The 20,608-nt window shown below is 41.6% G+C and overlaps 1 protein-coding gene across 2 annotated transcripts in view; it reads left to right on the top strand.

The window, feature by feature from the left end:
- The window catches only part of DAAM1 (dishevelled associated activator of morphogenesis 1), a 112,863-nt gene that overhangs the window by 90,572 nt on the left and 1,683 nt on the right, over window positions 1–20,608 (top strand). For both annotated transcript variants that reach the window (XM_021701535.1, XM_044918419.1), the window contains 8 exons: window positions 318–402; window positions 5,199–5,305; window positions 7,040–7,128; window positions 7,969–8,137; window positions 11,581–11,688; window positions 13,206–13,266; window positions 16,607–16,738; window positions 20,241–20,411. In XM_021701535.1, coding sequence (XP_021557210.1) covers window positions 318–402; window positions 5,199–5,305; window positions 7,040–7,128; window positions 7,969–8,137; window positions 11,581–11,688; window positions 13,206–13,266; window positions 16,607–16,738; window positions 20,241–20,411 — 922 coding nt within the window. The remainder of the gene's footprint in view (window positions 1–317; window positions 403–5,198; window positions 5,306–7,039; window positions 7,129–7,968; window positions 8,138–11,580; window positions 11,689–13,205; window positions 13,267–16,606; window positions 16,739–20,240; window positions 20,412–20,608) is intronic.

Below are 20,608 nucleotides of genomic sequence, written 5' to 3'. Positions count from 1 at the left end.
TAAAGAAATCAGTGTGTATCGGTGTTTTCCCTATTTCTCATCCTCCAACCCCTTACTTAAGGAAACTAAACAATAGAAAATAACAGCTTTGTTCTCTGTGTCAGCAGAGCATTACGGAGTCCTGAAAGAATGTTAAAGCAATTTAAAAATACTATTTTTAGGTGTGATATTGTCAGGAAATAAGCTTTCCTTAAGAGATTTTGAGAAAAACAGTTCTTGAAAATCAGCAGCTGAAGTAGCAGAAGGAATTATCTTGCATTAAATTTTAATACTCAAGCCAATATTGTTAACAACAAAATAAAATATTCTTTATCCAGGTTGAAACTGTCCAATGATGAAATCAAACGGGCAATTCTAACAATGGACGAGCAGGAAGATCTGCCCAAGGACATGTTGGAACAGGTGAGCTGCCAGACATATCTCAGAGCATAAGTGACAACTGGCTTTCAGCAGGGAGTGGGATATTGAGAAAATCTGGTTGTTGCTGGTGGGTAATTTCCTCATCTCTGAACCAAAGTTGAATGTGGCTGTCTTAAGAGACTTTATTCTCTTGTTGCTCCTCAAAATGTTGGGTGAAAAAGAAGGTCACAAGTTTGTCAGATGCCTGGGACCCACAATGCCAGATTCGGTCCCTCGTGCTGCAATTAAGTTATTAAGCCTTCATAGGTCATGCACAATCTATTAGCTTTAGGGAAGTCTGTTGGACAGGAATATGGAGCATCTCACTAGCACTATGAGATCACAGACTACTACATAAACTGATTCATTACTGAATCCTTACTATAGTTTGTGTCTTGGCTGTGACTCACCATTCCTACACCACAGGAGTTACTGTTAAACCCCCTAGCTCTATCATCTGCATCAAAATAATTCATATTAACCATGGCCAGACAAGCTGAATGGAGCGACTTAGCCTCTCTTCATGCAGTATTCCTGTAACACGTTCTGTGGAGCTGTTCCAACTCTGTTATGTGTTTCTCAGCAGCTTTGTTCAGTTGTCCCCTAAATGACAATGTTGTTGAGCTAGCAGTTGGTTCAGGGATTATTACCTGTCTCTCGGTCTGACCCTAAGTTTTTCTGTGCTTCGTGGAGATCATCTCCACTTTCTGAGACTGTTCTGTCTGCTTGTCTCATTGTCCTTGGTACAAAATCCTATTTTGCATGATTTTGGTTTAGAGGTCCACATCTGTTAGTGCCAAGTCCACTGAAGGCTAACTGTGGACCCCAGCGATCATGATGCCAGGCTGAACTTGAGGTCTCAGCTGTAGGCATGCTCAGCTCCCAGAAGCAGAGGAAGAGGCTGTTTTGTGTTGATAACCGTGATCTTGGGTGGCATGGCTGCTTATGCATTTTCCATAGTGTTCTCACTGCGGTCCGAAAAGGCCTCTGACAGAGAAGGGAAGAGTGATGTGTGCAGTGTCACCACACCCCAGTGCACCTGCCCCACCTGAAACCTGCAGCTGCAGTCGTCCTGGGGGAAACCCTCACACTTAGCAATGGAATAAGTTGTCATGCTGTCCTTTCTGAGGTTTGACTTCGTTACCAATAGTCCATGACACTGTATCCAAGCCTGTTAGGATACTTTGTGTACAAATAGTTTAAAAATAATTCCTTAACTGAAGATTAATTTTTTAGAGCATTTTACAGCTTCTCTGCACACCCTTCCCTCTCTGTCTGCAACTAGTCCTAACAAGGGTCTCTGCCCGGAAGTGTGGCCCAGACCCCCTATGCCCCTCTCCAGCCCCCAGCTGGCCCTGCACTCTGGTTGCCTGCATCAGAAGCTGCTCACACAGAGGGAGGAACTATGCAGAAAGCTGCTTTGGTCCTTAGGCCTTCAGCCCCTGTTGACAAGGTCATATGTTTAAAATTCCACAAGATCTGTTTACTGTGAAATCGCATCCAGCAAAATTCCTCCTTGAGGGAAGGGATTTCAAGATCTTGCCAAAAGGGCTTACAGTGCAAAGAGAATGTACTTCAAATAAATACAAGTAAGAAAATCAATCTACTGAAGCAGAATCTGGGCAAGTGGGAAACTTTTGACCTGGTCTACCCTGATAATTCTGTGTGTCTTACTTTCTGGTCATCTACCATACTCTTTCTTTTCCTCCTTATTCTACTCTTCTTCCTCTGCTTCCTCTTCCTTCACACAGTACTTCTCCCAGACAAACTTGAAGCTAGCATCTCTTTACTCCTAGTTATGATTTGCATTTGAACCACATCATTCCCTCCTCTCCTGCTTTTAGCTGCTGAGCTCAGAACTCAGATGAGATTGATACCCTCCTCTTTCTTGGAATGCATACCTTTCTCCTCATTCCCAGGTGTTTGTCTAACTCTTCATTCCTCTTTTAAAACTATCCATACATAGTCTATCACTTGACTCTGCTTTGGGAAGGACTGAACCCTTAGCATGTGCCTCTCACAGTGTCCTAAACCAAAGAGAGCTAGTGATTATGTTATCGTTAACAGGGGCCTATGGGCTTAGCACACACAAACCAGTGTGTGTGTCTTGGGGGTAGGGGGAGTCCCTAAGACTAGAACTGAATTTCCTTGCGCAGTAGATAAAAACAAGGGGAGAAAACAAGTCTTTTTCTCTCTCTTCCTTCTCCCTTCCCCTTGCCTTACTACCTTCCTCCCTTCCTCCCTGAACTGAGGAAGAGCAAGAAAATATTTGTCCTGTCCACTGGCACCTTTTGAACACAGAAACATAAATGCCTAGAATCTATCAGGCCACCAGACCAGCGAACCCACTGGCATCCACATCCATTACATCCCATCAGGAAAGAGGGGGTGTCTCTGGCCTCTGCTCTGGCCCAGCCCTTCCTTCTGCTCAGGGACCCAGCCAGATCAGAGCACCCTATCCCCCTCTCCTCGATCCTACACCTTTTCCTCTTGACTCTTAACTTGTTCGAGTCTCAGCCTTTCACAAAACACCTTTTAATACCACACATGCCCATCTAGCTACTGTCCTCTCTCTTTTTTGATACAAGCAAAGTTCTTGAAAGCTTGTCCACACTCACCTCCTGTTCACTCTTCCTCACCTCCCTAAAGCTGTTCTCACTAAGGACTCGCCACCTCCTTGTTGCCAAAGCTAGGGAGCTCTTTGCAGTCCTTATCTTCCTTGATTTGCTACTGGTATGTGACACCAATGTCCACTTGCTCCATGGTGAAATGTGTTTCTTTGGCATTTTATTGTCTCCTCTGAAGGTTCCTCCTCTTGTCCTCATTCCTCAAACATTGACTTCTTTCCAGCCCTGCTTTGTTTCTCTTGATGGTTCCCCTGGTTACCTCATTCACATCCTTGCATGTTACAGCCAGTATCGACGCTTTGTCTTCCAAACAGGTCTCTTTAGGATGTCAGACCCATTTGTCCACCTGCCGACTAGGAATCACTACTTGGTTCTCTTGCCAGTATTTCAAACACTGAACTCAGTTTCTCCCCACCCACTCTCCTCCAGCCATTTCTTCCTGGGTTTCCTGTTATGCTCTGTATACATTGTTGCCTAAGCCAGAAGCCTGGACCTCATCCTTTTGACCCTCTACCATAATCCATCATCCATCAACAAGTCAGGCCAGTTCTGTTCAATTCCCTAAATAGCTCTAGAATCTACCCACTACCCAATCCAGGCCACTGTCCTCTCTCACCTGGATTATTGTACCAACAGTCTAATCACAACTCCCTAATACTTTTGATCCTTTCTAATTCTTGCTCCATCCTGTGAGCGTGGTGGTCTTTTTAAAATGTTAATTCATTCCCCTACCTAAGATTTCAAGTTATATCACAGAACCCTCAAAGTAAAGACTGAACTTCTTATAAGGTCCTTGCTACTCCCTGACCTTGACCACTGCTGCCCTCCCCCCCTGCCATTATAGCTGTTCTACTTGCATAAATGCTGTGCCGCCCACTCCAGACCCTGGCACATGCTGTGTACTCTGCCTGGAATATATTTTCAACTGCACACCATTCACCTGTAGTTCTAAGTCTCTTTCCCTGCTGATGGCACCCAGACTGATTGCCTTTTCTGAGGTCCCTTCGTTAAATCCAACAGACTTTGGAAACCTACTAAATGAACCATCCAAATGCCAGCTTCAAGTTTTGGGGAGGATCTTGGTGTCCAGAGCGTCAGTGTCATTAAAAAATGTATATATCCAAGGGCATCTGCCAGAAAATAGCATACATGGACAAGGCTGTGGGTACATATACACATATTTGTGACTGTAAAGGAAATCAGACACAGAGTACTTTTTCAACTTTAAATATTATTGCTATTTCTCCCACAATCCATGCTTATTTCTTCCGCCAAAATACAGAATCAAAAACTAAATCCTACTGTGTTCTTCTCATCCATCTCGACATGGAGCATAAAAATGAGATGGAATTAGATAAGCAGAGAAATAAACAAGTTGAATGGAAAATACACATAGAATTACTCATTCCAGCATGATGTAATAGAAAAAAGCATTGAGCTGGGAGTCAGGAGACCTAAGTTCTATTTCTGACGATTACATGAACTTTCTTTGTAATCCTGGGTAAGCGGCTTTGTCTCTCTGGACCTCATTTGCATCATCTTCTAATGAGAGTGTTGAATCTCCCAAATCCCTCTAATGGTCTATGCAAAATGGATCCTGGTAAAGAACTTCCACAATCTGATATGAGAGACAATATAGAATAGAAAGGTGCCAGGAATGAATCTTATACCAGTTTAACTACTTGTAAGTAAAAAAAAGATTTTTCCCCCAGTTTCATTGAATATTACTGACAACATCACTATAAATTTAAAGCATACAGCATAGTAGTTTGATTTACAAATGTGAAATGATACTGCAATAATTTTAGTAAGTACCATCTGTCATGTCCTATGGATACAATAAAAAAGGATAAAAAAATTCTTCCTTGTGATGACAATTCTTAGAATTGGCCTTCTTAACAACGTTCCTGTACATTATATAACAGTGTTACATCCCTCATGCTGTACATTACATCCCTAGAACTTAGTTGTACCTGGAAGTTGGTACCTTTAGACCACCTAACTGGAAAGATTTAGTCATTTGTATTATATCTTAACAATGACCTGTAGCAGAGTTTATAAATTAAACAAAGTTACAGTCTCATCTTTGGGGCAAATTAACTGAAAGAGTGAAAAATTACTGCAAGAATTTAGTTATAAACCTCAGTTTTAATATTTGTGTGTACTTTTTAGCTCTTGAAATTTGTTCCCGAAAAAAGTGACATTGACCTGTTGGAGGAACATAAACATGAACTGGATCGGATGGCCAAGGCTGATAGATTCCTTTTTGAAATGAGCCGGTAAGTTTGAAAATGCATAAAATGTGAACATGCCCCTTACCTTTCTTGGGAAGTTAAACTTTCGATTCTGTTTGAATTATTTGGGCCAGTAACCTGGGTTAACTTAAACCCTTTTTAAATTACAGAATCTTCTTAAGTCTGAGTTGTGTGGAATTTGTTTATGTGAGTTCTTGCCCATGGGTGAGCCAGTGTTAGCATTTCTTCATAATTACCTCTGGTTCTGGACCTAAACAACTCATAACTTTTCCTGGTTCCAGATAGTGTCATTCTCCCCACCACTTTGACTGCTATGGGATTGTATCTCACTCCTCTCTGTACCTCAGCATCTCAAAAAATGGACAGACTCAGCAGTGTCGACCTGAAGCCCACATACATGAACAGCTAGGGTCTGGATGTCAAATCATGACACATGCAGACATCTCTAATCAATCATGGCACACTTCCCACAGAGCCTTGGCAAGCATTCTCAACCCTTCTCCAGAAAACCCAGAGGCAGCCACTGCTTCATAATTTTCTTTGGCATGTGAGCTGAGTCTATTTGCCATCCCAGGCCTGGAAAATTGATTCTGCATTAGACAAGGACCAGTGGTCCCAAGACTGTCCTTCAACCCCAGGGCAGAGCTCTTCCCCTGAGTACCAAAGGCCTACGAGTGTAGCCAAGAGGAAAGTGTCTCTCACTCTACATTTCTGTCATATCCAGACTTACTTTTGTTGTTGTTCCATCTCAACTTGCCATTTTATATACTACTCTAGGACAAAGGATGGTTTTGGAATTTTGACAGGTGTGCCCAGCAAGCCTGTGTGTAGATAAATAGACGATCACCTGCTGCCATTTTGTAATTTTCTAGATCTGTGCATGCATCCTCCCCCTTGATCTTCCTATCAGCCCCGCCAGGAGGGCTGTTGGGTAGGGAGGTATTCTCTTCCATCTAATGGAGGAGTTTAGTTACCTATTGAAGGTCACCTAACAAGAGGAGAACCTGGGCTGCAAACCCAGGTCTGTTTGATTATATGGGGCTACTGGACTGAAGTTTCCAATAGAGAGCAGATAAGGCAGTGATTTGATTTCAGAAGGCCTTGGCAAGAATGCCTGCCCTCATCCTCTCAGCAGCAGCAACTTAGTGTGACCAGGGGCCAGTTTGCATCCTGTTATCTCTGGTCACTGGTTGCTGTCTTGGAAGGCAGAGCCTGCCAGCCCTGAGGAAAGCAGATAGGGAGCTAGTTGTAAAGAAAGAGAATGGTTTGGGGACATGAGTGGGGAGTGTATGATATGAGGAGAGAATGATGGAGACAAGTTTTACTCTGCAGCTTTGCCAAAGGCAGACTCTGGAAAGTTAAGCATGGGAGAAACTTAGGAAACAGCCCCTTATTTGCAGCAGTATGGGGAGAGGTTTTATATTTTCATTCCTTTTTATCTCCTCTGTTCACAAGAGCTCCTGGGACTCTGAGGAGGGGAGGAGGCAACTTTCCTTTTCTTTTAGCAGTTGCCTGATCTGTTTAGAGCTAAGGATCCAGCTGCCATTGCCCAAATACCCCCTGTTGGTCGAAGGGAAATGGGCTCTCCAGACAAAGTGACCTCATTTCCTGTGCTCCTGTCCAGGAGAGGGTGAGGGGTGTGTGTGTGTGTGTGTGTTTTGGGGGGGGGGGCATGCTCTAAGGTACCTCCATATCCATTGAGCGAACATAGACATCTTAAGTAAATAAATGTTCATCAATACATGCTTGCTCTTACAGAATTAATCATTATCAGCAAAGACTACAATCACTGTACTTCAAAAAGAAGTTTGCAGAGCGTGTGGCAGAAGTGAAACCTAAAGTAGAAGGTAAAGTCAGGCCTCCAGATTGAAAATGATGTTCATCATAAGTGCCCATTTGCAAATACAATCCAAGTGCAGATAGTAAACAGGATCTGTTGGGTGATTTTTTTTTTGCTTAAAATCTTTTGGTATTCTGATGGGTAATTACTTAAGGTCCACACTTGGCCCTCTGGTCTAGCCTGGGTTCTGGAGCTCACAGCACATCTCCTGGGCTCCTCTGTAGAAGTGGGCTTTTAACTTCCTGGGAGTTGGTGAGAAATATATTTGACCGTTACTAGCGTTAAATCTGTAACTAGCTTTATCACAGTGGTGCTTTACTAGATATTTCTCGGGGAAGATTTAAGACTATTAAATTTTTAAGTGTTTGAAACATGGGCAGCTGAAGAGCACAGCCACAGAGTGCAGACTAGACTCAGGACTGTGCTCAAGCCCCAATCCCTGATGACAACAACAAGCTGTAACATGAAACACATTTGGCCAGGTTTTTTTGTCAATAGATTTGATCAACAATCCTGTTGATCTGACTTACACTGGGCAAGAAAGTGTTTGCACAGGAATGTGGGAAATGCAGTCACTTTCTGTGTGTTCTTAACTGCTTATGGTTGATGAATCAGCCAAGAAAAGGACTAAGAAAGGATAGGATTGTGCAGCTACCTGTGGGTCAGCTGGCTCTCCCTGTCCCCTCGCTCTCTGCTTCTGGATTAGGTGTTTTGTAAGTGCTCCCTGGTAGTCCAATGACCCAGTCTTACATCTTCAATATCTGCTCTCAGGTGTGTGGATTTAGGATGGGTATCACTGAAGAGTCTTGGTTGTAGTAGTTGTGTTTGTGTGTGCTTTATTTTGAAGCAATTCGTTCTGGCTCAGAAGAGGTGTTTCGGAGCCGCGCCCTGAAGCAGTTGCTAGAAGTGGTTTTGGCATTTGGAAATTACATGAATAAAGGCCAAAGAGGCAATGCATATGGATTCAAGATCTCCAGCCTAAACAAGATTGCTGACACAAAATCTAGTATTGACAAGTAAGTACGGTATCTTCCAGCACTTGGAGGATCCAGGAGCTGAAGTCAGACCCCTCTGGGCCTCCTGGGCCTCCCTGATACTGCAGCCCCCGGTTTGCTTGTCTCTCGCTCATGTTCTTTCCCTCTCCAGCACTGACTTCTCTCTTCTCTCCTAATCACAAATAACCCTAAATTCCCATCGGACCAATTCTCCTTCATCCATTTTTCAGTCCCCAGGGATAGCATCTAGTCTTAAGTTTTTGGGTTTTCTTGGATAAACTTTGTATTATAGTGTAATACACTAAGGACAAGTCCACTAGTCAGAAATGTACAGCTGGATGAATTTTCACAATCTGAACCTCTATATAACTAGTGCCCCGATCAAGAGACAGAATGTGACCCACATGTTACTGGTCTCTTCATGACCTCTCCCAGTGATGACCCCTCCACAGAGAACTGTGTTCCAGGGAAAAGAAAAAAAAAACTGACAGCTGATGAGAGAATGTGAAGCTTGTTGGGGTTTTAGGATATGCCTTCCTTCCTTTATACACTGAAGCTAGCAGCTATAAAAAATTATGAGGTATAAATGCATTTTGGCTGTTGGTATTAAGCTGCTCCTTCCAAGACTCCTCAAAATGTTTCCTAGAAAGTGTGTTTTAGGTGAATGGATTCTTGTTAGAAACACCGAGAGGTGAAAAATGCTCTGGTGTCATTAACAGGTAGGATCATTAGGCATAACAACACTAGTTTCCCAGGAAGCTCTGTTTCGCTAAGGTTCTTACTGACTTCAAAGCCACTTGCACAATTGTTTCTAAGGTGAACTTCCCTGCATCCAAATTCTTTTTAGAAATATGGGCTGTTCACCCTAATTTTCCCTCACTAGTAAGGCTTTTTACTCTATATTTTCTATAAAATTAGTGACGCATAGCATTATGGCAACCCTGAATCCATCCCATAAGAAATAAGCCGTGTGTTAAGTTGTAGGGCTAAAGCTTATTTTTTGCCTCATGTAGAGAGAGATTAACAAAGCACAGCTATGCTATCACCACCTTATTTTTAATGTAAGCGCTTGATCCTTCCAGAGCACTTTCGTATTTGATCGTGTGGCGTACACAGGCCAAAGTGCTATATCGCCTATTGTCAGATAAAGAAACTGAGGCAGTGTCAAGTGGTTCATTTAGCTTGCCTAAGATCACAAGCAAGGTATTTGGCCTCTGCAGGTATTTGACGCCTGTTCTGTTGCCCTCAGCTCTACTCCAACAACAGATGGATCTTATTTGGAAGTTGTAGTAGATAGCTGCAACATCTTAGCTGCATTTAAAGAGCAGTCACCTTTTTAAGGAAGGGTGTTCTCTTCAATTTGGCTTGCAAGTTGGAGAGGAAGGAGACCCTCACTACCAGTTAGTCCTCTCTCTCTCCTTCTCCCTCCCCCATCCCCCTCCCTCTCTTTCATCCCCTCTCCTCCTCTTCCTTCTCTCTCTTTCCCTTGATACCCTCCACCCCCTCATTACTGATAACCTGGCACTTACTATGTAATTATCTGCTTATTGAAGTTACCATAGAATTTAATACACAAGCCTTTTCAAAATAATAAATTAAAAACATTTCTGATCTCTTTTTCCTCTTCTTCCTGTGAATATTTGGTCCCTAGAAATAGTACCAGTGTCTTATAAACCCATAGTGCCTAGCAGAGTGCCTTGTTTATAAGCAGTCACTCAGTAAATGCTCAGTTGAATCTAATCAGGCTGTATGAGAGTGGAACAGTTAGCAGTGCAGGGTACGTTCACTCTGCTTTAAATGCTTGTTTCCGGTCATACCAGCAAATAATCAAATGTGTGGCTGTTTTCATTCTTCAAGAATTTATATTCAGTCAAATGAGGTGTTATTTGGATGGCAAATAAATGTGAACGTTCTGATCTAGTATGAAGTCTTTCTACACTAAGAAAAGTATATGTGGTTAATTAAATTTAGTTTCTCTAAACAACAAAGCATCTCTGTGAAAGAATGAAGAGAAATGGCTCTACCCTTTCTCATAATGGTAGCTGGGATTTGGTCCCTTCTGCAGGAGGCACTTGGGCCGACACTCAGATTCTGTGAACAGCAACATTGGAATGGAAGGATAACAGCTCAATATCTGCAAAGTAAATGGCCAGAATCATTAGCCACTGCTTTACTTGTCTGAGCTATTGTTTTCTAATTACTTCTTGAAAGCAAGAAAAAGGAAGGAAAAAATTTTTTCACACGTGGGCCAGTTGACTCAGAGGAATGGGATCGCATTGACTTCTGTGAAGATGCAGGGGCAACCAGAAATGAAAACCATTTCATTATTATGGGAAAGGAAATTATTTGACAACTCTGCTTCACTTTAGTTGGGGGTGGGTGCGGCTGTTATGACTTAGCCTCGTAAATTAGCAAACTGCCTAAAAATTATGAACATGTCTTTAAAGAAATACATTTACGTCCTCTTGATTATGGTAACTTTCAGTAGACTAGTGGTTCTTGATCCTGGCTCTTAGAATTACTGGGGAGTTTTTAAAAATACTCGTGCCTAGCCCCACCCCCATTCCAATGAAATGAATCTCGGGTTGGCCTAGGCATCTGGGGTCCAGGTGACTGTAATGTGCCCTGGAGTCAGGGACAACGGGACCAGACTACCACAGCTTGGCCTAACAGACGGTGTTATCAGGCATCCACTTTTTCAGACCAGGTCAGTCGGGGTTCAGTTCTGTCACCACCAGAGAGGGAGCTGGGTTATACAGTTAGGAGCTGAAGTGTTGCTAAAATTAGGAAGTGGATTCTTGGCTGCAAGGATGTCATAGTCATGATGGCACAGTCCTGGCCCACTTCCAGGCCCAGCCCTATAGCAGGGGACCTCCTAACTTTTTGACCACCCTTTGCTACAACCACAAAACAGATGAGTCCGAGGGGACGAAAGCTAGCAAAATAAATGAGTCAGAGGGGGAAAAGTTATCATAGAGTTGAAAAAGCTTAAATGAGAATTATCAATAAATTCTTATCAGTGAGTCGCTGCTCTGTACTTTTAGATTTGAAAAATAGCTGTCCTTTTTAGTGAATTAAGCATCCCTCAGTCCCCATCCCCCGCCTCCCCCATCCTTATTGTGAGCCTCAGGGCACATCTTGTCTTTGGTAGGTATGTCCCCACTGGCAGGGGTTCCACTTCATTTCCATCATCCAGATTTTGAAGGATGCTTGTTATGAGGCAAAGTAGTAAATCTTGACCCCTTTGCTTTTGAAGATATATGCTTCCTTTTGTCATATGGTTACGTAAATCTCATGTAGGCTGTCCCCTATTCCCTTCTCTTGAGAATCCCTGCCTTGGAGGAATCTCCAAATTTCGAAGTGAATGCAGGAATATAGCATTCTTGCAGGTTCAGCCACTTGAATATACATATCATATACAGATATTAACCATGTTTAATACTTCTTCTGTTTTTTAATTGTAGGAACATCACACTTTTGCACTATCTCATAACTATTGTGGAAAATAAATACCCCAAGGTCCTCAATCTAAATGAAGAACTGCGGGACATTCCTCAAGCAGCAAAAGTAAAGTAAGTACTTACAGGGAATTGTTTTAGTTTTTTTAAAATCACTTGAACTGTGCTTCAGCCACTGAGGTAGTTAGCTGGCATTGCATGAAGAGGGTCCTTCTGTTTGCTTTCCCCTGAATAGCATATGAAGTAAAGTTTGAATCCTATCCAAGTCACTGAAATATGTTACATGGTTTTGAATATATATGTTTTCTAGCTCTTTTGGACTACTCCTGCATGTAATTTTTAACTTCCAGAAAACCTAATTTTCTGAGTTATTAAGAGTATAAGAAAGGAATGTGGTTTCCCTAGTACTTTTGAAAGGTAGTTCTATTAAATACAGGTAGGAGCACCCTTAGTCAACGAGGATACAAAGCTAAGCAAATAGAACTTAAATGTCAGGACGTTGCTAGTAATTTTCACATGTGCACACACTCTCAGAAACCAAGGCAACCTTTTAATGGAAAGCAGTCTTTATGCAAATGAAGAAACTAAAAATAAAATGGAAAGTTGCCAAACTTTCACCACAAGACTTCACACCACTTTTCAGAGACTGAAGAGCAGGCAATTTTCCTTGTTGTTCTTCCCTCCTCCTTTTGGCCCTTTAAAAATGTGTGTGTGTGTGTGTGTGTGTGTGTGTGTGTATTTAAAACTGCATCTTTTTGCAGTGATTTTGAAAAGTATGATGATGAGCAGGCTAATTTTTCCCTCTTTTTGTAGAATTTATAGAAATGTGAGACATGAAATTAAAAAGTTAACTGAAATATTGGTGAGTTTGTTTACATCTGAATTATCTGAGAGGATTATGTTAATAATCTCTGATGTTTAAAAGCCATCAAATGGGAAGTTTTATAGGAGAAGCCCAGGAAACTTTCTCTATACAAAAAGACAATGAAATCTAGTTAGTACAACTTTAAGAAATATCATTGTTGATTGAAATTTAAGCCATCACCAGGGTATCCGCCGGCTCAGGCAATAGAGCATGCCACTCTTGATCTTGGGGTTGAGTTTAAGCCCCATGTTGGGTGTAGAGATTACTTAAAAATAAATCCTTTAAAATAAAAATAAATTTAAGCCATCACCTTATAATATTCACATGACCAGAACTTCAATGAAGAGCAATGCAGTTCTTATGAAGAGTACAATATGAGCATGATTGTGGATAAGAGTTTCTTTTACTTGTTCGAAGGGAGCCGTGAATTGCAAAAAACTTATTTCCACGTATAATAATTTGCTTAAGTCAGATTTTCATGAGATTGAAACCTGAAGTATTTTTGTACAGAAGGGAGACATTTCTATTTTGCTATTTTTAATCTATAAAATGTACCTGCTGGCTGTGGGAAACAGAAACCATAATTCCATATCTAAATTCCCTAAGTTTAAAATGTTATCTTTCTGTGAGATCGGAGCATGGAAGGGAATTTTAAACATTTAAAATAAACTAGTGTGGACTTCCAAGCAGGAGGTATGTAAACCCATCATCTATTTAATACATTTAAGTCACATGTTGGTTACTAAAATGTTACTATTTACAACAGCATGACTGAGCTGGACAAAGAAATAAGCACCCTGAGAAGTGGCCTAAAAGCAGTAGAGATGGTGAGTATGTGTTTCTTTTTCTTAGCCCCAGTCTCTTCACTACCCCTAGTGCTGATGATGTCCAGCATGGTGGTATGCCCAGGAGAAACATTTATTGATTAAAGAAATAACGAAGTAAGAAAACAAGAGCAGTGAAGAAGCAAAGGCAGGTTGTGTCACCCTGGTGACTCAGCTCCAGGACGTCTTGGGGGTATCGCGGGAGCAGGAACCCGGGAGCTAGACCTAAGATTGCACCAGTTTTCCTACCTGTGAGACAGGGCTCATTAAAGCAGGTTGGGCTAGATAATCTTCAAGGATCCTCTCTGTGTCCACGTTCTATTAATAAGTGATGTTCTTTCTCAGAAGAGCAGTGGAAGACCTCTATTGTCTCGGAGTTGGTCCTTTGGGGAGTATTTATTGAACAGACAGACAGACATTTGGGTGTACGGTCCATTCTCAAGGCCAGAGGTCATGATGATTCAGAGTCCTTGCCCTCCAGGTGTTGCAATGGCCGAGAGCAGTAGGTCTGCTCTTGAGAACACATCCAGATAAGCACAGTGATTACAAAGATGCCTTGAGGAAGAAGGGTGGATTTAGGTTAATCCAAAGCTTGTGGAATGATTGGCATTTATTAGAGGAAGCTTCTCTTCTGGAGGAGATGAACTTTGAGCTGTGACTTAGGAGGAGGGTGGGGTGAACTCAGGTACACAAGAGCGAGGTTGTCCCAGGGCCAGGCCTCTGTGGAAGGAGAGCAGGCCACACCATTGGAGGCAGAGGAGTCAGTGGGCTTACACATGGCCCCGGCGGCCGAGCGCCACGTGGGTACCACCCAGTGCTGCCTCGAGCCAGGAGGCAGGTCAGGACAAGGAACCTGCTCAGGAGAGTGGTCCTAGCTCTGGCTTGGCACTAGACAAAGGACACTGCTCTGCAGGCAGCTTGGAAGGGTGCCCTTCTCTTAAGTATCTTTCAGATCATTTATCAGCAATGCCATGAGGACCCTCCTCCTTTTTTTTTTTTTTTTAAATAGTAAGACTATGCCATTGAAAGCAGTTGATGTCAGGGGCGCCTGGGTGGCTCAGTCGGTTAAGCGGCTGCCTTCGGCTCAAGTCATGATCCCAGGGTCCTGGGATCGAGTCCTGCATCAGGCTCCCTGCTCTGCGGGGAGCCTGCTTCTCCCTCTCCCTCTGCCTACTTGTGTTCTGTCTTTATCTCTCTGTCAAATAAATAAATAAAATCTTAAAAAAAAAAAAAAAGCAGGGCACCTGGGTGGCTCAGTTGGTTAAGCGACTGCCTTCGGCTCAGGTCATGATCCTGGAGTCCCGGGATCGAATCCCACATCGGGCTCCCTGCTCGGCAGGGGGTCTGCTTCTCCCTCTGCCCTCTTCCCTCTTGTGCTCTCTGTCTCTCGTTCTCTCTCTCTCAAATAAATAAATAAAATCTTTAAAAAAAAAAAAAAAAGCAGTTGATGTCATTAAAGACAGAACTCTATAATAAAAGTTAAAGTCACAATGTCTAATCTTTTTCTGTTTATTTTCAATAGGGAGCATGTAAGATTTTGTTTGTTTGTTTGTTTTCCTTTTTTGGGGGTCGGGAATGCTCTTTCAAAAGTAAAGGAGATGAACTGAATGAAGTCTTTTTCTGCCAACCCCAGTAGGCCAAGACACTGAGTGAACAGCAAGTAGGATGGTGCTTCTCAGATTTCAGAGGCCCAACTGGATAAGGGCAGTTTGGGATGAGACTTGTTTTATAGCCTTCTCTTGGTCCCCATTTCCTCCCAGTGGAAGGCTTTCTTGAGACTAGTGTGGCAGTTACAACAGCCCTAAAGCCTGGTCATGGATGCTCTGACCTTTGCATCTAAGCTAGTTCAGAGCAAGGCATGGGGAGGGGTCCTGGTGGGGAGGAAGTTTTGGGTTTGGGGTCTATTAAAAGTAGTTGTGCTGAAATCTCTCCAGCACCTGGGTCATGTACACTGTAACACATTTTTCATAGGAAAGGGGCTACAGAAACCTTCCCTTCCCCGAGCATACATGTCAAGATGTAGCACCCGAAGGAAATAATGGGAGGCAGACCTTGGCCTGTCTAAATATTCATGAATCCTAATTGTGCTTGACACAAATGGATTATATTGTTTGAAGATACCAAAGATGGAGTTCTTAATTTGAATGAAATGAGATTTTACATGAATGAAACACTTTAAAATTTTATATCTCTGTGCCTCGCATACATACATGCTCACTTTCAAGGCCAAAGCGCTAGAATTGTGGCAATTTATTCCAACCAAAGCAAGTTCCATATTTTATAACTTTCCACTTGTGTTATTTCTTCGATTCTCATGGTGATGTGGATATTGCCTGCTTTTTTTACAAGTGAAGAAACTGAGGCCCAGGCCACTTGTCACGGATAAGAACCAAATCAGTGGTGGAGCTGAATCAGAACCCATAGCCTGTGACCTCTCCACTCCTGCTTGTTAGTGCCTCTGCCAAGGCAGTTATGGAAGAAAATAGGTGCAGGTTAAGTTAGTTGGTGCCCAGTGTAGCTGTTGCTGAGACTGTGGAGTCAGACCTCAGTTCAAATTCTAGCTCTTTCACCTATCAGCTTTGAGCTAAGCTTTGGCTTTGAGCTAAGAATTTAATCCCTCTAAACTTCAATTTATGTGTCTGTACAATGAGGACAATAATCCCTCACTCACAGGGGGTGGGATTAAGAAAGTGCATCTAGCAATGGTTGAAATTAATTACTAAAATTAGATTTGAATCATCTGTGTGTTCATCACCCTGGTAATGGAGAATATGGGTAATTAATAAGACACTGATACTTGTCTGTTCACAAAAACAAAATAGTATAGACAAGAAGAAAAATGGTAAATGATTATGGTGCCAAACACTACAGTTGAAATTCCACTGACCCAGATATCCTCATGGAGAAGAAAGTCATTAGACTTGGCAGGAGGGAAAGAAGGAAAAAATCAAGGAACCAGAATTCTGAGCATAGAATATCAATAATCAAACTACCTTGCTTTCAGTCACACACCTTTGGAATCCAATTTGCTCTCCTTATTTAGCTTCTATTAATTATCTAAATGCTAATCTACTTATGTCCTAAAGCTAGTGTAAGAAATCACACTGTTAAAGTACTCAGATAATTGGCTAAATTGCTGTTTGCAAATATGTGGGTGCACGTGGGCATGGCTCTGGCATGGTAGACAGAAGGGCCGGGGGACCTAGGGTATCACAAAGTGTTTTAGAGTAGGTTTTGATGTGTTCGTCATTCTGACTTATTAAATTCGAGGTATATGGAAAATCAGACGAGGTGAGTCCGCAATTGCAGGCTTCCTTGACGTTATCCACTTCCTGTGTTTAAGGAGCTGGAATATCAAAAGTCTCAGCCCCCACAACCCGGAGACAAGTTTGTGTCTGTTGTCAGCCAGTTCATCACAGTGGCCAGCTTCAGCTTCTCTGATGTGGAAGACCTTCTAGCAGAAGCTAAAGACCTGGTAAGTTGCCCCTTGCATACTGAGTGTTGTTTAACAGGGCTGATACCTGCAGATGTTCAACATTTTCATATCCAGGGCTGTGATCAATTGAAATACACCCTTTTTGTCTGACTGGCTTGTGTCGCCTTTAGGTTAGCAAGACCTCAGAGTATCTGGATGGTGTAAGACCAGTAAAGATTTTGCAATTTTCTCATGGTTGATTTTGGGTTAAAGTTACCTCTGGGAACGAGAAGACTAGATTACGAAGACCAGAGGCAGGATAAAATGTGAGATAGGTGTGACCAAGGCCACGTGTCCCAGTACCTGTAAGTTATATGCTCTCCCAAGATAGAGACTTAGGGCAGGAGATTCCCTCTTAAAATCTCCAGCAGAACTTATTAAAGGAGATACACTTTTTTTTTTTAATGTTATGTTAATTACCATACATTACATCATTAGTTTTTGATGTAGTGATCCATGATTCATTGTTTGCAGATAACACCCAGTGCTCCATTCAATACGTGCCCTCTTTTAATACCCATCACCACGCTAACCCATCCCCCCACCCCTCTCCCCTCTAGAACCCTCTGTTTGTTTCTCAGAGTCCATAGTCTCTCATGGTAGGAGATACACTTTAATTCACAGCCTCATGGCAAGAGGCATATGTCTTAATAATACAGCACTTTATATGATTTTTGCTATTTCAAAATTTTGTTTTCCTAAAGGAAAAGTTTTCATTGGCAATAACTAGGACCTTAGCTCCCCCCCTCCCCACTATTTCCTCTTCCAAAATACATACACATTTATATACATGTGCATGTACACATTCGCTCACTTTCTCTCACCCCGCCTTCTCATTGTTAATAAGTGATCTTAAGCCCCTACCCCAACCTGTCGAGCTCTTCCACTATGCTCATCTCTCAGTTGCCACAACAGTCTTTAGCTTTAACTTTCCTTTGAAACTTGAGTAATGGATGTCATTTCCCTGTAATCATCTGTTTAGTAATAGAAATGGATGATTGTTTATGTAGAGTGTATATACACAACTGCTTACAGTTCAGAAGAAGACTGTATTAGGATACATTAGCTAGTCTCAACCATAAACCCCGCCTCCAACATGATCAAATAAATGGAAAGATAATGTGTGGTCAGAGGACTGCTGTTAAAAGTCCAGCTTCTGCTGTCCCATGATTGATGTCAGCAACCTCCACTGCCATCCCCCCGTCCCCCACCCGTCTCTGAGGTGTGCCTCACCACTTCGGATGACACAGATCTGTAAAGGAGGGGACTCCGCCTCCCAAACCAGGCAGTACAGAATCTACTGCCTTGAGGGCTCAAACATTTTTATAAGAATCCACCCTACAGTTGATTTTTGTTGTAAAAACACACACTTATGCACAACCTACTTTTTTTTTTTTTTTTTTAATTTTAGTGTGGGAACTTTTAGTCTGGGACTAGTTTTCTTCAGATTTCTAAGACTAAAATATACATGACTTCATCATCACTAGAATTCCTAGATAAAAAGATCATTCAGGATGGCTTGGAGTGCATGAACTTGAATGTTTTAGAGACTCAGTTGTAGGCCGTCTAATGCCATTTTGTTCATACCAGAACTTTTAGAAATTAGCTTATAAAGCCATGAAGGCAAGCTAGAGCTTTGTATGTGGCATGTGAACAATGTATTTGTCCCTAAAGAACTCTGGTTTCCAGTAGAATATTTCCAAATAAGTAAAACATTGAGAACAACTCCTCAGTGAAGAGAGAAATGGCAAAAGAACATTTTTATTATAAATTTAAAGATATGACATGACAACTATAAGACACACACACATATAACTTTGTAATTGTTTTATCTCAGAATAAATATTGAGGGGGAATTGGAGGAAGATAGTCAAAAAGTACAAACTTCCAGTTATAAGGTAGATAAGTATAGGGGTTGTAATGTACAGCGTGATGATTGTAGTTAACACTGCTGCATGCTATGTTTGAAAGTTATTAGGAAAGTAGACCCTTTTGTGTGTATCTGTATGGGGTGATGGATGTTAACTAAACTTTGGTAATAATTTCACAATATATTGAAGTCAAGACATTACGCTGTGCACCTTAATTTTATACAGTGCTGTATGTCCATTATATTTCAGTAAAACTAGGGCGAAAAAATAAAAGAGAATAAATGCTGAAAACATTTACTAGAGGGAGATAGTATTACTGAAATATCAGAAAAAAATATAATAAAGGCAAATAATGCAAGAAAAATAAAAGCAATTAGGAAATCTTGGGTTGGGGGCTCTGCACAAACACTTCATAGTCTAAATGAAGAGAATTAAAGATCTGGAAAATGTTAAGTAGTTGATTAGGCATAGGGAATGAGAATTCATTTGACTCTGAAGCTGGAAACACCTTCCTTAGCAGCTTAGGAGTAACAGCATTAGATCCTTACAGAGGGAAGAAAAATTCTAACAAACATTGTGACTGGCATTGAACATTATTTGGCTAGTCATGATACCACTAAGACTCCTAAAAGCATGCGATCTTGAGTTATGAAGATAACTACCAGGAGAACTAAAACTAGAAGAGTACAGCATAGGGAATATAGTCAGGAATAGTGTAATAACATTCGGTGACAGATGGGGACTACACTTTTCCTGGTGAGCACTGCGTACTGTATAGAATTGTTGATTCATTGTGTTGTACACCTGAAACTAATGTAACACTGTATGTTAATTATACTTCAATTTAAAGAATTAATATATTAAATAAACGGATACATTCACCAATCCAAAGGAAAAAAGAAAAACCGAGGAGACTGGAAATAACTATTCTGTTACAATATACATATATTTGTATTAATTTTTTTAAAATTCTCCCTTAATATTTTGCATTTTAGCTGTTTTGAGAGGATTTGCACCGAGAAGGGTTCTCTCTTAACAAAGGATTTGGAATAAAATTGTATTCTCAGTCATAAATTCGGGGTTGCATTAATGATTCCGTAGTCCGTGACTGTTTTCTAGCTGAGGCCCAGGAAATATCACAATACTAGTATTACTTAGGATTAGGAAAAGCAGCTAAGAAGCACTGGATCCCATTTGCTTTTGACATTAACCATATGGCACCAATAAATGATATTAAACTACTTCAAAGAAAAGTTAAAAGTCCAAGTTTCCCTACCCCTGCCGAGTTTGCTGTTAGTTTTATGTCATGAGCGCTCTGCCCTATGATATTTTGCTTTCTTGTTTTTACTACTGTTTAGTTAATAAAAAGTCAGAGTAGGTCATCAATGGTGTTAAGCTGAAATGAGGTGGAAAAGAATAAATGGTTTCAAAAGTCGAGGAGTATTAAATTTTTTACTTTAGTGGTGATTGATGGGCCTGTTCAGCAGCCAAAGATAAATACAGGCTCACTAAAATCCAGCAAGTTATATTTGACTCTTTTTGAGCTTCACTACTTCTAGAGAGATTTCTGTTTGATCACAGAATTCCCTTGGAACCCTGAACTTCTTAAAACTCACTTTTTTCCCCCCCAGTTTACTAAAGCAGTGAAACACTTTGGGGAAGAGGCTAGCAAAATCCAGCCGGATGAGTTCTTCGGCATTTTTGATCAGTTTCTTCAAGCCGTGTCAGAAGCCAAACAAGAGAACGAAAACATGAGAAAGAAGAAGGAGGAGGAGGAACGCCGTGCTCGCATGGAAGCCCAGGTAAGAGAATGAGGACGTCAGCCGTTTCCATCTCCTGGAAGTACCATGTACCAGTGCTGCCTCTCCTTGGTGTGTAGATGGAGCTGTGATGTGCCTGCAGGAAGGAGGGCATCAAGGTGCTCTCCTTGGTGTGTAGACGGAGCTGTGATGTGCCTGCAGGAAGGAGGGCATCAAGGTGCTCTCCTTGGTGTGTAGAC

The sequence above is a fragment of the Neomonachus schauinslandi genome, chromosome 9 (assembly GCF_002201575.2).
Source record: "Neomonachus schauinslandi chromosome 9, ASM220157v2, whole genome shotgun sequence".
Taxonomy (NCBI): domain Eukaryota; kingdom Metazoa; phylum Chordata; class Mammalia; order Carnivora; family Phocidae; genus Neomonachus; species Neomonachus schauinslandi.
This window is presented reverse-complemented; position numbering and strand designations above follow the sequence as displayed.